The 16,773-nt window shown below is 36.7% G+C and overlaps 1 protein-coding gene across 4 annotated transcripts in view; it reads right to left on the bottom strand.

The window, feature by feature from the left end:
- Positions 1 to 16,773, bottom strand: part of FIG4 (FIG4 phosphoinositide 5-phosphatase) — an 82,799-nt gene that overhangs the window by 43,997 nt on the left and 22,029 nt on the right. For all 4 annotated transcript variants that reach the window (XM_054820544.1, XM_054820543.1, XM_054820545.1 and 1 more), the window contains 9 exons: positions 14,742 to 14,870; positions 13,047 to 13,147; positions 12,785 to 12,947; positions 12,038 to 12,135; positions 9,835 to 9,968; positions 7,348 to 7,464; positions 5,827 to 5,872; positions 4,093 to 4,241; positions 285 to 451 (listed from right to left, as the gene is read on the bottom strand). In XM_054820544.1, the coding sequence (XP_054676519.1) occupies positions 285 to 451; positions 4,093 to 4,241; positions 5,827 to 5,872; positions 7,348 to 7,464; positions 9,835 to 9,968; positions 12,038 to 12,135; positions 12,785 to 12,947; positions 13,047 to 13,147; positions 14,742 to 14,870 (1,104 nt within the window). The remainder of the gene's footprint in view (positions 1 to 284; positions 452 to 4,092; positions 4,242 to 5,826; positions 5,873 to 7,347; positions 7,465 to 9,834; positions 9,969 to 12,037; positions 12,136 to 12,784; positions 12,948 to 13,046; positions 13,148 to 14,741; positions 14,871 to 16,773) is intronic.

Genomic DNA, 16,773 nt, shown 5'->3' with positions numbered 1-16,773 from the left:
ATGTCACTGGCAATTTCAGCGCTACATGTGTACATTTTCTAAATACTTCTTACACCAGTTCACTTTTATCAAATAAGGCTGCATGCTACAACATGCATTTGCATAGGATATAAATATTTTAAACCAGAATACCCATTTGATTTCAATCAGATTTTACTGAATTATTTGGAAATTATAGTAGAAAGGATGTCTGTCATAAGATCACAGTATGGATTATTGAAACATGACAAGCAAAACGCTTTTAAAATAACAGCTTAAAAGAAAGCACTTTAAATTAAATTTACCTGAGAAAGCATTACTATAGTATCTTGAGAGTGTTTGCATAATATCTTTGGAATGTTGAGTCCATGGAGCTATCTTTCTGTAGGTTTTTACTCTGTGGACAAGCTGAGAACCTCCATATTGCAGAGAAAGCGTGTCTCCATGATCTTCATATAATTCTTCAAATAATCTGAAGGAAAAGCAAACTGTGTCATCTATCAAACTGCTGTAAAGAGGGGTTTTTTAAAAGAAAAATAATAAATACATGAAATAGGACAGAACACATCAATATATCAAGACTATGTTTTCTGTCAAGTCCACTAGGAATGAAGTTAGCATAACTTCCCCAAAATCGTCCTAGTTACAATAATGATGTCTCAAAGGTACAAACCGCATAACCATGACTTGTAAGAAACATGAATGGCAGTCAGATACCATTTGCTGAAGCTGGAAAAACATGATGTAAAAAGAAGGCAGAAAGAGTTGGCTGCTAAGATGAACAAGGAGAGCTGGCTAAAAGCAATGCAGTCCTCTAGCATCAAGAAGTTGACAGTAGACTCCAAACTGAGAGCAGTCCAAATAGCAAAAATTATCAAGACGCTCATTGACAAAAACAAGACAACAGTTTCAGAAAACAAGGCTATCCTAAGGAGATGACACCCAGTCTAAGAGATTGAAAAGTGCTTCTCTAGAAATGGAGACTATGGCCTTGCTTCAGCAAGACAGCGACAAGGACGACATCTTGCTAAAAGAGGCTGAAAATTTAGTTAAGAAGCAAAAAACCAAACCAGAACAGAACAAAACAAACCACCCAACCACCAAACTGGTGAAATGTATTTCATGTAAGTATAGCAAGACACAGTAACTCAGGCATCTGCACGTGATACACCTGAGAAGAAAGAAGTCCTTAAGAAGTGGAAAAGAGGGTAGAAACAAATGAAACAACAACAAAAACAAACAACAAAAGCATTCCCTTAAGAAAGTTTCCAGCAAAGGGATAGTACTGCCTAAGTAACCCAGCAATGATCTGACTGAAGTTCTCCTCAAAAGGTTCTGGATGAAGATACTTATCAGAGCAGCAAATCAATTTCTGTAAAAACAAAACAGCTGTCTGGCAAATCTTCTGCCCAAGGTCAAGTACAAGAAGATCAATTAGAAGGAAACATCTGCTTACTACTTAAAAAAAAAAAAACAAAACAAAACCCAAACAACTGCCCCCTAAAAAAACCCTCAAAAACCCCAACCCAAACAACAAAAGAAACAAACCTAAACCCACTTGCCTCCACACAAATTGTTCAGAGCTCATGATACCATGTATGAGAATCTCCTGTTTGTTTCTTTGGGTTTGGTGGGTTGTCCTTTTTATACAAGGGGAAAGACAGCAATGCTGGTCAACTAAAAGCTAAAAAGCTGGTTGAAGGCAAAACCTGGCAGGTAAAAGGATCACACCTCTCAAAAATTTCCCAGTCAGCCATGGGAGATTGATGAACAGAGTTCCAATGACCTTGCAATAAAAGTTCACAGAAAGCAGACAACTTTAAATTCATTTAGGACATTGATTCACTTTGGAAAGGACTTGTGGAATTAAATTACCCTTCCACAGCCTCAAAATATTAAGCCTCTAGTCAAACAAAAACTAGTCTTCTGTAGAGAGAAAATTAACTACATATGATAAAATAAGGTACACTTTGTCTAGGAAACTTCCTAGATAGGACAACAATTACACTGAAGGAATCACTAAGAAATACAGCTTGCAGAAATGGTGCTGTGCAACAAAGTCATTAAGATTAACCCTGCTAAACACAAAATCGGACTGTTCAAGACACATGGTTTCTTTATCCTTGAGGATGGCCAACTGAAATAAAATGCTGACTTCAGAAATCTAGTTCAACAGAAATTCTGGATTGTAGCCAGCCAGTGAGATCACATGAGAAAAATCAGAATAAGAAGGAGGACAGTCAAAGAACATGATGAAACAAGGTAAGTTTTTCAGACATGTTAGCTAAATTAAGGAAGACGGACCACTACAGATTACCCTCTTTAGCCAGGTAGACGAGCGTAAATGAGGAGGCAGAGTATGCAGGAAGCGGATACTTGATGTGAGACAATACAAGCAACAAGAATGCAGCAGGTCAAAGTGAAGACTGCACAAATGAGAGACAGTATAGCACGTGCCTGTCTGCAGAATTCATTGCATTATGAAGCAGGATTTTTTAATTATTCTGAATACAGTAAATCAGAAGCAAGTCTTAACAGATGACAAAATCTGTTTCAAACAGGCATACATCTAACGCAATGGAGAAGAAAAAAGTAAGTCAAATGTGGTCAGCTAAAAGTAACCTTTTATGCCAGGCTAATAGCTACATTTCAGAGACATAATGAGAAATAAGGTACCAGGAAAATCAGAGACAAAGCAGCTACTATAATCGTAAGAGATGATGGTAAGAGATGGAAATTTGGGTGGTTGGGGCATAGAGAGGAAACAGGAGGGAGAGAAGACAGACAGGAAACATGGGACTATTGCAGCAGGAAGCAACAGAGGAAATCTGGGCTCCCAAAATAGGGGTGGGAAGGGGGGAGGTAGTGAAGCCTAAGGAAACATAGTAAAATGCAGGCTGAGGTGCTGAAGTATGTGGTAGCTGTAGAGGATACCACAGAGAGCAGATACAAGAGACCTATCCACCTCCTGATCCCCTCCAGTTAGAACCCAAGAGTCCTGACTGCCGAGTCCCCAGGAGGCTGCGCAGCGACTGGTATTTGCAGCAGCAGTTGTTCGTTCCCAGAGGTAAACATGCAGCACCCAGCAGCTGGGACGCGGTGCATGAGAGGCATTGCTCGCACACCAAGGAAGCCAGCCAGCGGGTGCTCTCCCTGGCCATCAGGCAGAGGCCAGGAGCCACCGCTTGCACAGTGAGCCAACATGCTGCAAGTGAGGTTGTTTCTGTGACACATACCAGTTCCTGGCACCAGGCAAGTGCTGGATGCTAATGGGAGAAAGAAGAGGAGCTGAAGGAAAGTCTCCAGTAAAGGAGAGGGGAGACGGAGTCTTTTCTGAAATACGAGTTACGTCTCCATGTTCTAAAACTATCAAACCACTAGTCAAAACCAGCAACGAAGCCAGAAGTTTCACAGTCATGACAACGGCTTTAAAGAATAAAAACACATCACCTCAAGGACTCTTACATTAATAATAGCATATTGACAAGCTATGTAGCTTACATGCCCCTGACCCCTAAAGTATTTCAATTTAAATGCTGGGTTTTCTTAAATGGTTTGAGGATGCTTGAATTACTATCATTGATACTTGATCTGAGAAAACAACTTTGCTGAAAACTTTTCTTCAACAAGTCAATAAGCACAAAATTTTTCCAAAGGAAAAATAGGAATTACCAAGATAAAATGTACTTCTACACAAATAGCAGTTTGGCATTCTCCATAAAAGCATGTATTTATTTCAGTTTTCATTTTTCGTCAGTATTTTGCGTCAAGCAAGTGAAGTAAGTGTAAAAGACTCGGATGGATTTTTCGTTACATTTATTTAAAAGGAAAACTCTTGACTTTAAGTTTAGACATAAAGAGAATGAAGTTAAGCAGTTATCTTGTAAGAAGGTTGATTAACATACTTTTCCAGAAAAGCAAACTTTTAGCATGACTGGATTTTCAAGAAGATCTCAAGTATGGAAGATTTTTTAAACTTGGATGAATAAACATTAGTAAATAACTCCAACAGAAAGAATTAGACTTTTCTTCTACATCGACATAATTTTCCTAAATCTCTTGACACAAAATTAAAAAATAAAACCACGACACACTTATATTAATATATCTTACCTAACAGCATCTGTATCAAATTGTAAGTTTGGTTTATCGATCAGTCCCAATGAATAGAGTTGGTACGCCAAAGCACACTTTCCCACCATAAATTGGGCTGTGTTAGTGCGATCTAAACAGTCCACACAATTGGTTCGGAGAACTCCAGTCTGGCAAAGCAATCCAAATAAGAGATTTTTCTTAATTAACAAATTACTACACTCATGATTATTACTTTTTTCCTACTATCCAAGACTTGCCAAATCTCAAATCATGCCAGTTCACAAAAATTTGAGGAAAGACATTTCTAAAAAAATGTTAAAAAGCAATTCATCTCTAGCAAGCTACATCAGGCTGCTGTAATGCCTACTTTCAAAGTATTCTTGCTTCTATCATCACTCAAACTGCATCTCTCCTTCAAATCACAAACAGCCCTAAAGATTTACCTTAAAAAGAAAAGCTATGTTATTTCAGTGAAGACGGTCTTGTTTTCAAGTATGCTGTAACTACTGCAAAAAATAAAGCACACTTCTAACTTGCTGTCATTCTACTGCGATGGTGCCTATATTTTAAGCTTCCTGTATGTGAAGCAACACACATGAACATTTTGTTGAAGGTCACAGGCATGCACATATTCTTTTATGCTGCTTGCGTCACGGTTCTTCAATTCCATAATGAACACAAAGTTATTTTATAATATGAACAGCTGCGAGAAACATATTTTAATACAACAGCATGGGGGATTCTTCTGCCTAAATATATATGGCTACATCCAATCTAGTCAACTAAACTTTTATTGCCTTAATAAAGAAGCACTTAATAGAGGCTCACAAGATGTCTATTCTGAGATGAACTGTGATCCAACTGCTTACATGTATGCCGATGGTGACTACCTCAAATGATTAAAGTTGAAAGATAGATAAAATAGCCATTCCCCTAATGCAGGTAAACCTGTAAGACTAACATTAAAAAAAATAATAATCAAACTAGCACTGATATGTTTTATTTCAAATCTACTCTGCTGTTTATCTGCCCTCCACAAACGCATCCCAGTGATCAGCTAGTAAAGGAATTGTCACATGCTTTCTAACTTACATGAACTACAAAATTGTGAAGAGCAAGTTGAAAGCAACCAATGCTTCTTAAGAATATGCCCCGTGTTCAGAGTATACAGTCATAACATTCAGGTATAAGTCTGGTACTGTATTGTTTACAATTTAGTCAGCACTCTTCTGACCTTAAAGAAAGCAATGTTTCTAGTTTTATTTTCTTTTAGTGATGGAAATTGTAACAATGTACAAAATACTCAGCACTGGTGAAAATACTTTTAATAACCCATTTTCATGTGTATGAATATGTCACCAGGCTTAAATAGGCTTATTCCTCACCTCTTCTGTATAACACTATATTATGCAGTTTGCTAAAATGCTGCTGTTTTAACTTTCACTGCACTGGTAAAACTACAGACTAAATAGTAATGGAAACTAGTTTAAAATACGAGCGCTTCTCAGACTACCTCCAGCACAAATACAATACCAACAGCATAAGGTTTTGTGGTACCATGCAAGAACTTTAAGCCCTATTTCCTAATTGGATTTCTGGGATGGACAGCAATAATGCTGTTTACTATAAATGTTCATTTAAGAGCACTCTGTGAATCTCCAGTCAGGTATTTAAGTGAAATGGTTCACTGGTGCTTTGGGAGTGCTGATCTCCATCACTATAACTATGAATTAATAAAGCATAATTTAGTACCTGCAAGCGACCAGTGGAAACAACATAACCTCCCAGTTCATTCCACCTGAAAGAGAAACAAACCAGGATGACTTACAAATAATTTTAAAAAATAACACATCACACCACGTATTGATCTACTTAGTGAAAAAGGGTGACAATTAAAAACCTGCCACAAAGCAAAACTGATATCCCTGAATAGCAGAAAGCAGCGAAAACTCTATGCAGCAGTAAACTGCTGTATTTAAACCACACTGCAAGAAAAAAAAATAATCTAGCCTTAAAGCAGAAATATTCCAAAGCCATACAAAATATTTCCTTTGGTCCCCATAAAACAGAGTATGAGCAACACAAGGATTGCTAGATCAAGTCTTGAGTGCACAAAAATTGAAGTAGGTGCAATGCCGACGACTGGAAGGTAGAGGCATAACATACACTGTAGCACAAGCTGGTTGATTTAAATCTCCCCCTCATACTGACTCTAGGCACACATGTTGGATACATACAAATCTACACATTGTCCAGGTCTTGCAATTATGTACCCCAGAGCCAGAGAACATGAATCAGAAATTAATGACATTTTGAGGTAGAGGAGCAGTTACGCTCGGTGCAAGTAATCCCTGAACTACTGAATATTTTCATGTTAGTAGGGTTACCTAGCCTGACCAGAGCACTGGTATGGCAAGTCTACAGGCTACATTTGAGACTCATCAGACTATCTCTACAGAACACAGCATTACATGGATGTATTGATCTTGTTCCTGCTAGTTTATAGTCGGCATTTTTGCTGCACTGCATGGCAGAGAAAAGCTCCAAGAAAGCCTACGAGAGTTTTAGCTCAGACTGTTTCTAAATGAACATAGGCTAAAAAGGCAAGGATGCTCTTTGTGTAAAATATGAACACCCATTTGGGTGGTGATGAATTAGATCTAACATGAAAATTTGAATCAAAAACATTAATTGGAATGCAGAAATTATTCTACTTCTGGATTTTCAGGGACTTGAGAGAATTCAGCTGATTAAATCACTGTATTTCTGCAGTAGTCTAAGCAAATACATTTTCTGTTTTAAAAATATTTTTAAATTTTGTATGAATACCATAAAATCCATTGGAAAACACCAGACTCAGTAATATTTAGATGATAGTTATCTTAGTATGGCTCAAGAGAAGCCACTTATTAAATTCCAAATGTTGTCTGCTTTGTTAAATTTACCCCCAAATTTAGGATTCCTTTGGTTAAGGTGGAAAAACCCCAACCTTTATAGAAAACACACATGGCATAGATTACAAGTTACAAATATTGGTCTGAAGTAAGAATTCATTATAAGTAAAACAGCAGCAGCATAATTGTACTCTTCCAATGTATTATTATTTCTTAGCACATGCTTCTGACTGCAATCCTTTTAGCTATAACTTAATAATTACATTTTTTATATTAATTTAAGCCCTAAAATAAGAAATAATGTAATAGACATAGAAATTCCAGACAACTCTCCAAGGAATAGATGTTATTCATTATGCATCAATTAAATTAGACGTACTTTTCATCTGGCCGCAAGATACTGCAGTAGGAATCAGGTCGATTTACAAAAAATCCAGTCTTCTTTACTACGCTTTCTGCAATCACATTCAGTCTATCCAGGACATTGCAAAGTTTGCTGAGGAGAGAAAAAAAAATACAAACAAGCTACATTAATACTAAAAAAAATTTCACTGCTTGGAAAGTCTTTTAATAACAAAAATTATTTAAAGAAAGACTCACATCACAGCCTTATTTATCCAACAGTAATTATGTCTAGTTTTCTTAGATTTTACAGACTTAGGAAACAGACACTGACCATGTCTGAGCAACTTTATTTACTTTTTAATAAAACATATTACATAAACTAGAAGTGCTAGACTTCAAAAACCTAAAACTCCTTGACTTTTATATCACACTAATTTTCCTCTACCAAACTTTCTGTGATTCACAAAATAAGAATGAGGCAGAAAAGGATGTACGATAAACCATATTCTGTCGTTCTGTTTGCAAGGTGCTGTTTTGTTCAGTAACATTTGTTTCCATGTGTGGCCTTCAAGATGTCCTGTACCTCCTGCTCAGATCAGGGCATCCATCCGTTCTTTGTTAACTTCTGTTTACTCCTAATTTTATTGTCAAAGTTTTTATTACAGAGTTTACATTTCAAGTAACAAAAACAATTGTTAGATGTAGTGTCTACACTGAGTCAAGGACTTTTCAGCTTCTCACGCCCTGCCAGGTGCACCAGAAGCTGGGAGAGCACAGCCAGGATGGCTGACCCAGCCTGGCCAGAGGGATGTTCCCTGCCATAGAAATGTCATGCTCCGGATATAGCTGGGGAAGCTGGCTGGGAGGCGGGATCACTGCTTGGAAACACACTGGGCATCGGGGTTTTTTTCCTTCCGCATGTGGTGAGCAATTGCATTTGTGCATCACTTGTATTATTGTTACCATTGTTATTACTGTTATTATTATTATTCTCTTCCTTTGTTATCCCATTAAACTGTCTATCTCAACCATTCTCCTTTCTTCTCTTTTTCCATTCTCCTCCCCATCCCCTTGCGGGGGCTGGGGGGGAGTGCAGGGGTGGAGGGGAGGGGTGAGCGAGCGGCTGCGCAGTGTTTAGTTATCACCTGGGGTTAAACCACAACACCAGCAAACTGACTTCAAAGCTACATGATAAATCAAACACGTTTCTCAGTATTCCTGAAACTGTCAATTCTTTAGGCAGACGTATACATTATCTTCCATTCTTAAGTATCTCTTGCTTGCATAAATAATGAGTCTTGTTCAAAGCCCTCAGGTATTTTTTATATCTGTACTAGGGTGGGTATGTATATAAATATACTTCAAGCTTAAACCTAGAAGGGGAATCCTTGCATCACTTAGTATCATTTCCCACATAGGAGGGACCACTAAGCATCAGCATCACTCCATATGAAACCCAAGAACTTGCACCTAGCATATCTTCTGAAAGGAAATCTAGCCTTATTTTGACATTTGCTATTTAATCATAAACACAAACAATTGCATATACACCTAACTATACACAATGCTATTTTAGAATAAAGAAGTAGTGTGAAACCACATCAAACTTTAAAGCAACAGTTTCACACCTACATGACCAACCATATCAACCAACTTGTAATCTCAAACAGTGAATAAGGACTGTTTTCCAAACCTTTTTTTCACAAAATTTTTATTGACAAACATTAACTATATTCTTGCCCTTCGAACCATACCAGTTTTTCCATGGTTTTGCTCAAACTGATAGAATAACATATACCTGAAAGTTAATCCATCACTTCTTATCATTCTTCTAGATTTTCTGGCATTATAAGGTACAGTAGACATACGCAGATCAGAGAACTTTACAACCGAGCTGTGTGTTACTTAAGAACAGCAATATATACCTGTAGATTTAAAATGTTTGTGCCTTGTAAATATTGCTACATCTAGGAAAACATTAATCCTTTTCACATGATCCTAGTACAGCATTCTGTTGTCCAAAATTATAGAATAAAAAGTTACAGAATATATTTGACTTTCCAAGATACATGCTTCTAATAATCTAAATGCTTTGTAACATTGAAATTAATGCCCTTGTTTCCTTTTGGAAGAGGAAATGGAAGAGACTAATTGGTATGAAACCCTTTCTTTTCCAAAATTTTTTAACTCAATAAATTCAGTGACTGAAACGGAACACCTGACAAAATGCAGTGTTTTGACTAATTCAAAATAAAAAGTGAATGTTGAAGGCTTTCAACAAAATCTAAAGTTTTCCTTTGCGGAAAATTTCAAAGTTTTCAGGCCTTGCTCCCCATTGGTAAGAAACCATAGAAAACATTCAAAATCCTTCAGAAAGCTGAGGTTTTATTCTGTCCATAGATCTTAATAAAATTCTCCTTTCATTCCTAAGCTACGTTCAACTGAAAAGCAACACGCTCAGTAACGTACAGTTATTTGTACTGTGGCTAAAAGCACTAGTACAAAGAAGGATCTTTTCTACCTTTTTGTGTATTTGGCCATATCCCAGGGTATATATATAATTGCATGCTCTGGGGGTAAAAACTGGTTGAGATATGTCACAGCAGCAACAAGTTCTTCACTAAGAATCCTTTCATGCTTTCTTTTTTCACGTTCCTTTAGCAAAAAGAAAATGAAGTTAACATTACAGTTTTCATTAACAAATCTAAGTAACCCGTATACATACACATATACATATATGTATATACAACAAAAATTAAAAAATGGAAGCTGTAAAAACAGAGGGCAGTTCCTCATAACTAGTGCAATTAAATTAAGGACTGAAGACACAGAAAAATCTAAACATTCTGGGTTTTTAACAATTGATCTGCATTGGTAGTAAAAGTCACCTGTTTCAACTGTGCATAATCATTGGCTGAAGAGTGGAACCCTATAAGAGCAAAGAAAATGGAAACAAAAGTGGTAATACAGAGGAAATAGACTAAGACAAAAGAGAAGGAAAAAGGCAGAAAGGAAAGTACCCAGTTCAATTCTAGGGTACAAGAGGACCCAGGCAAATTCTTCTCCATTACTGACAGGAGATGGTGAACAACAGCTCCCATCTCCCAGCTTTGCAATAATTTTAAAAAATTAGAATTATGTTGCCCTTCTCCAAATATACCACGTTTTGGCGCTTTATATATTAGTACGGCTTTCCTCTCAACTTCATCCAAACTAAAACCTATACTGAAGCTATGTTATAGAAACTGTTTTAAATATATAATAGTAGTCCTAAATAAAAAAACCCAAAGGAAGCCTAATATATTCATTACTAGTTAACAAGTTTCTAGGATAGACAGATATAGGAGGATATAGATTTGCATTTCATCAACATTTAAGAAATCAAATAGTAAAAGTACTGGAGGTAGAAGTGCTTAGCATTTCTGTAAAAGCAACAGCATCCAGAAAAAGGTGTTCAGATTTGGGGGCTTCCTCCCCACCTCACTTTTTTTTTTTGTTTTGTTTTTTTAAGTGGTACATAAAGGAACATGAATTTTAACATCTTAATACTGAGCATGTACAGAGAGGGAAAAAAAGACATGCATTTTCAGCCTCTGTATCAAAAGCCCTGTGAATAAAAGCATTTAATGATTCACATGTCAAGGTCACATGAGCCTAGACTTGCACTGTAACAATGGCTGCAAGAGATAAAATAATTTTCTTGTCAACAAATGCTATCCCAAGTTGTTTCCACAGACTCTTGGACAGTCTTAAAAGCACTCCTACACAGCAAAGCTTCTAGAAATAGAAAATAGGTTATCTAGTTGCCATTTATTACAACTTAAGAGTTTTAAAAGCCTCCCTTTTGTATTTTTCCTATTTTTTTATACTAGGAATGGATCCTATATGCACATAAAAGATCCTTTTTTCTACTAAATACAGTTCTACAACATGATCAATTAAATGATTTTTTTAAAGACTAAAAAGAAATAAGATATGATTCAAGCAAAGCAAATCAATATATTAAACTCAAATGTGGAAACAGAGACCAGCACAGAAAATGGTTGGATCAGAACAGAAAAAGCAAAAAGCCAACCACAAAAAACCCCCCACAAATACAAGATATAACCACCAAAATTACAGTGCCACCCAGTATCCAGGCTTTGTACCACAGCCTCTCACACAGCAGTGAATGGAATTACTGCAGCAATCATGAAGCTCCCTGCATTAGTCCAGCCCCACTGCCACTGGCACTGTCCCTTAGCCAGCAATAGATGCTTCCATTTTCTCTCCCGCTCATGCTTCCATGACTCCACCAGACAGAGCAAACAACAGAAGATAAGCCTTTATCATAATATTTCAAATAACACTGTCGTCTGTGTCACGAAGCCTACGGACCTCACTTTGCATGGAACCATACTGTTTTAGTATTTTTTAGTGCTAAATTAAATTTAGTGATAAATTTATTTGGACTTACATCTAAGGGGTAATAGCAAAAACCTGAAAACAACAGTGAAAGGTTAGTGTAAGAAGTCTATAAACATGGGAAACTTCTTGTTTTGAAGGGCAGTAATGGAAGCAGTTAGAGAGTTATCTATTACAGCATGTAGGATGAGACTTATGAAGAAAATATTCCATTTATAAGCTAATATTAATTTAGAACACAACCAAAATTACACACTCTACAGAAATAAGTATAACATCAAAAATTAGAAAACATATAGAACATATTCAAAAGATTGTACCTTCACAAGATTCAAAATAATGATCGGAGAGCCAAATCTCTGAAGCATTTGGTCAAAGTGAAGAGCAGCAACGTGTGCAAAAGGATCTGCTTGGTCCACTGCAACAAATACATATATTCAGGACAATATTAAGCGAGCTGTAGCTGTAGAGTCAGTTAAGTAATTATCCCTTAAAAGTGCTCTTCACAAAATGCATACTAATTCTCTGACAGAGGTACTTTCTCTGAAAGATACTTTCCCCTCTTTTCATGCAAAAGCTGTTAAAAAACCCCTTCCCTTTTCCAAATTGGAAGCAACTTCTTAATCAAAACTTTCATGAGATTCTTACAGAGAGCAATCATTCTGACCCCATTAAACTTAGCCCAGATGTTTTCCACCAGTTTCAATAGGTTCAAAATGATATCCACGATACTAAAATGTAGCTAACATTGTATACAAAATAGGCACAAAGAAAACTGACTTCTTCAAACAGAAGTTTTTTGTATTCCATTTCTGAATGTGAAGCCTAAGATGGAGATTTTTTTCAATTCAATTTCATTAAATGTAACTTTTTATATGGTTGAATGTTTGTATGCCATTATGTTTATTATAAAAACCATTGATTTACCTTAAATTATGGCTTCCCAAAGAACAAATGCATAGACAATTTTTTTGTTTTTGCAAATTTAGTTTTCACTTACTCTCTCAGGTGTTTCTTTAGGACACAGCACTAACCATAATCTATCACAAAGAATAATATGTACATACATGTTATGGGTGGCTTAGGCATCATAGTTGAAATATCTTGAGACCAGTATAGAGGGACAGATCCTCGAACCTGAACGTAGGAAGAATAACTCCCTGCTGAAAATGACATAACTGAAGCATCATAAAGTATTTGTTCAGTTTCCACTTCATTAGCAACATCTCCCTAAAACAGAAATACACATATGGTGTGTCTCCAGTCAGTCAAGCTCAAGCTTTCACATTGTTGGGGGTGGGGGAACCCCTAGAATTACATTTAATTTACCTCACAGTTTGCTCCTCGTTTCAGAAAACGTGTTCCAGCAAATTTACTTGATCTTCTGGCTATCAGAGTGACATATATAGGGCGACCGTATATTAGCAGCTCTTGAAAGAGAAGTTAAGGTTTACATGTCACATGCAAATTTTCGTTCACTTACTTCATGTAAGCAAAAATAAATTCTAAAAAAAGCGTATGAAACAGAAACATCTGATTTCCTAAAATCTCCTTAACAGTGATGAGTATCACTTCCAAATTTCTTTTGCAGGTTTGCAGCTGGGAGAGAGCATTGCCCTTTTCAACAATCGTTTTTAAGAACTTTGAAAGGGGCATTTACATTACAATACATCAACCACTTTTCACTACACACAGAAGAAAACTATTTCTATTTTATGAAGTGAAAATGGAGGTGAAATAGGTATGAGATTCACTTTGGGCTGCAAATACTGCTTTTGTGAATACTGGGATTAAAGCCTGGCAGCTTCTATTTTCAGATCAGGTATATCAGTCACCCTCTAATTATTTGTCTGGAAAAGGAGATAAATTTGCAACTTCTTAAGTAACAACAACTGAAAGCCAGAGACGAACAGCTACAGATGCAGTGGTGGTTTTCTTTTAGGCTTTTTATTTTTTATTAAAAACAAACAAACAAACAAACAAAAAGCTAGACTCAGATGTCTAGTGTGACTATCTCTGCTTCCTTAGCCTAAGGGAGGCACGAGAAAGAGGGAAGACAACATTCGCTCATCAAGTATCTCAAAGGCTTTTGTCTCACACACCAAGCAGTTGCAGGCATAATGTTGGTGGTCAGATCCACAGCTACTACTTTGATTAAGTAAGACTACAGATGAAATAGTGGTGTACAAAAACAGATCTAGCTTCCTGTCGGGGGACTAGGCCAATGACCAGCAACCTTACAATCATGAAAAAGCAAAATTATATTTTGCAAAGACACCACTAACCTTAACTTCATAATTGTATTTGCTTCCCCAGATATTTTGTTGTCATGTTTTTAAACTAATATGTTGATGATTAAATTACAGTGTCTCTAATATACTAAATTCTTATCAACTAAGATATTCAGATGACATTTCTTTGGAGTATGATATGCATTTAGGCTTTTTCTCCTCCTCCTACAATTTACCCATTTTAAATGGGCAAAAGGCCCATTCACCCATTTTAAATAAAATATAGTCAGGGAAAAAGATTTTCAGATGTTCTAGTGTTTACTTAACTCTCTTCACACAGCAGGTCTGAAGTTCTATCATCTTCAACAGAAAGAGTAAATACAAGAATTTCTGCAAATCGCAGTTACTAAAAAAAATGTTTTGAAGAAGATTAGTAAGAGAACATTTCTATGTCAGCAACTCAATTCTATTTAGCTCTTCTCTCTTTCCTCAAATATCTGTGAAAAAATTACAGCTGAACATTAAAATCCTCTAACGTTCTTTATTACTGAATCCCATGCTTAGAAACAGTGCCTCACTGAGAATGCAGCCTACCTGTGTCAGGGCCCTCTTATAAGACCATAACCGTATTTCTTATTTACCATAAAACCTAGAAAAGTAAAAGTCAAGCAATAATTCTAAAATTGAAAAGTATTTACACGGCTAAAGAAATAATTCAATGTATTTCACATGTTTAAACTTAAAAAAAAAAAAAATCAATAAACCAACATTCGTTACAACAGTAAAAGGATACTTGATTGCCCACAGAATCCGTGAATAATATACAGCAGCCAGTCCCGATGAACAGTATTTCTTACTGCCTCCAGAAGCCTGCCATTCCACACATACTTTTCGTAAGGCTTACTGCAAATCCCAAACACACCTACGAAGTTGTTACAATGAACATGCATTAGCAATCGAGAAACAAGCTTACCTGCATTGGACTATTTTAAAATCCAGGTCATTGGACCTTTATTTTGATTTTCTCTTGACTGCAACTCAGCATATCATTTACTTGCATCCTTGAAGTTTGCCAAACAGATAACTTCAGGCACATGCTGAAGTTCAGCATTTATGAAGATTTACAATTTTGCTATGGTTGCCAGTCACTGTAGTATCTGAGTGCCTTCATGCAGAAGTTTCTGATACTCCCAGTACTGAAGCATGGTAGCAGCAGAGGATTTGGTAATAAGGGAAATAAGTCAAGTTGTCAATTCCAGTTAAGGCAAAAATACTCTCATAGGAGGACTTTATAAGCTTTTCAATTCTGGGTCAGCTCTGGAGTTACCTATTAGGTTCTGGAAGATCATGCATAGCCCTGGTCCCCTTTACAAAAAGCGTGGCAATCCCCTTCTCACACAATTTAGCGTGTGTTTCCTAATTTGCACTGACACCAAGAAATGCAGCTATTGTAGACCTGCAAATTAAAATTCAATTTCTGATGTATCTGAGTCATCTTCTGTTTCAAAAATCAGGACCAAGATGACAACTGGCATTAAAAGGTGGCGAAGGGAATTGAATGAATCTGAATCTTAAAGAGAAGGAATAGAGTTCTTGTCCTATTACCTACATTTTTTGTGTAGGTTTTTTTCAAATGAAGTTTCTGGCAGCATAGCATGAATTATATCGTAGCAATATGTATGTCAATTATAGCAGCCAAACGTTATGCTGGGGGAAAAACATGAGTCCTCCTAACAGACCGAACGTGAAAATGCAGCTGCTGAACAAACTGTTGCTACCTAGTCACCCAACTTACCCTAAGCCCAGGGAAAACTGATGTAACCATTTTGGTGAAGGAGCGCATACATTCAGCAGAACCTGGCCACAAGAGCTTGGTCAGCAATTTGTCCTCTTTCTTATTTCTAGCAGCATTACTTTAGTGAAAATTTGTTCTTGAATGACAGGAGGCTAGTTCTTATACATATTCTATCATATGAACAGATATGTTACTAACATCTACCGGAAATGGAGTTGTGTGCGCTATCAGCACACTGCTGATGGGGTCAAGGTTATGCCGTCTTTAAGTCCCAATGTTTTCACAGAGACATAGAGGAGATGATGCCATTGTATGGATTCCTGAGCGATTGTGCAGATAAGTGCCTTTGCAGAGGAGGAATTATTGCTCCCTCCACTCTTTACAGTCATTTCTGCCATTGTAGTATTTGACATCAGTTCCTGATATCCTGATATATATGACCATGTCGCTAATATCTTTTTATCTTTTTCTTGGGGGGAATCACTTTTCTTTAAAAGGAAATACATTATCTGATTATCTTTCAATTTTTTCATCAGATTTAAGGCATACTGCATACAGCATTACTTTTAGGATTTTAACTGACAGTATGATAGATGTTTACAACTATTTAACGTAGTAAGTTCCGGTATCAAAGATTATTAGTTACTTACCTAAAGTTCATTACCATTCTTTGAGTTGTAGCCAGTGTAGATTTGTTCTAGGTGTTGCAATGTGTCAAAAGGTTGATGTGTCTAGGTGTTGTGAGTATCAAAAATGAAAGGGTGGACAAACAGTGTCTAAGTTTATCTTGCATAAATTTGGGTCAGGGGTTGTTACAGGCATTTCTGTTATTTTAACTATGTGCCTGTCAGATCTGCAGAGTCCCCTCTGGAGGCACAGAAGCAGGACCAATAAATTCCTTCATCAGTGCCTTGGAAGATTTATTTTGGACATGCAATTTAACATTGAAGCTGGCTTCCATATAAAGTTCATAGTGTTAGGCAAAATAGTAGGAGACTTCCTCTATCCTGTTGTTTTGCTTATCAGTGAT

This window comes from Grus americana, chromosome 3 (genome assembly GCF_028858705.1).
Source record: "Grus americana isolate bGruAme1 chromosome 3, bGruAme1.mat, whole genome shotgun sequence".
In the NCBI taxonomy this organism is placed as follows: Eukaryota; Metazoa; Chordata; class Aves; order Gruiformes; family Gruidae; genus Grus; species Grus americana.
The sequence above is the reverse complement of the archived record's forward strand: the minus strand, read 5'-3'. Positions and strand labels throughout refer to the sequence as shown.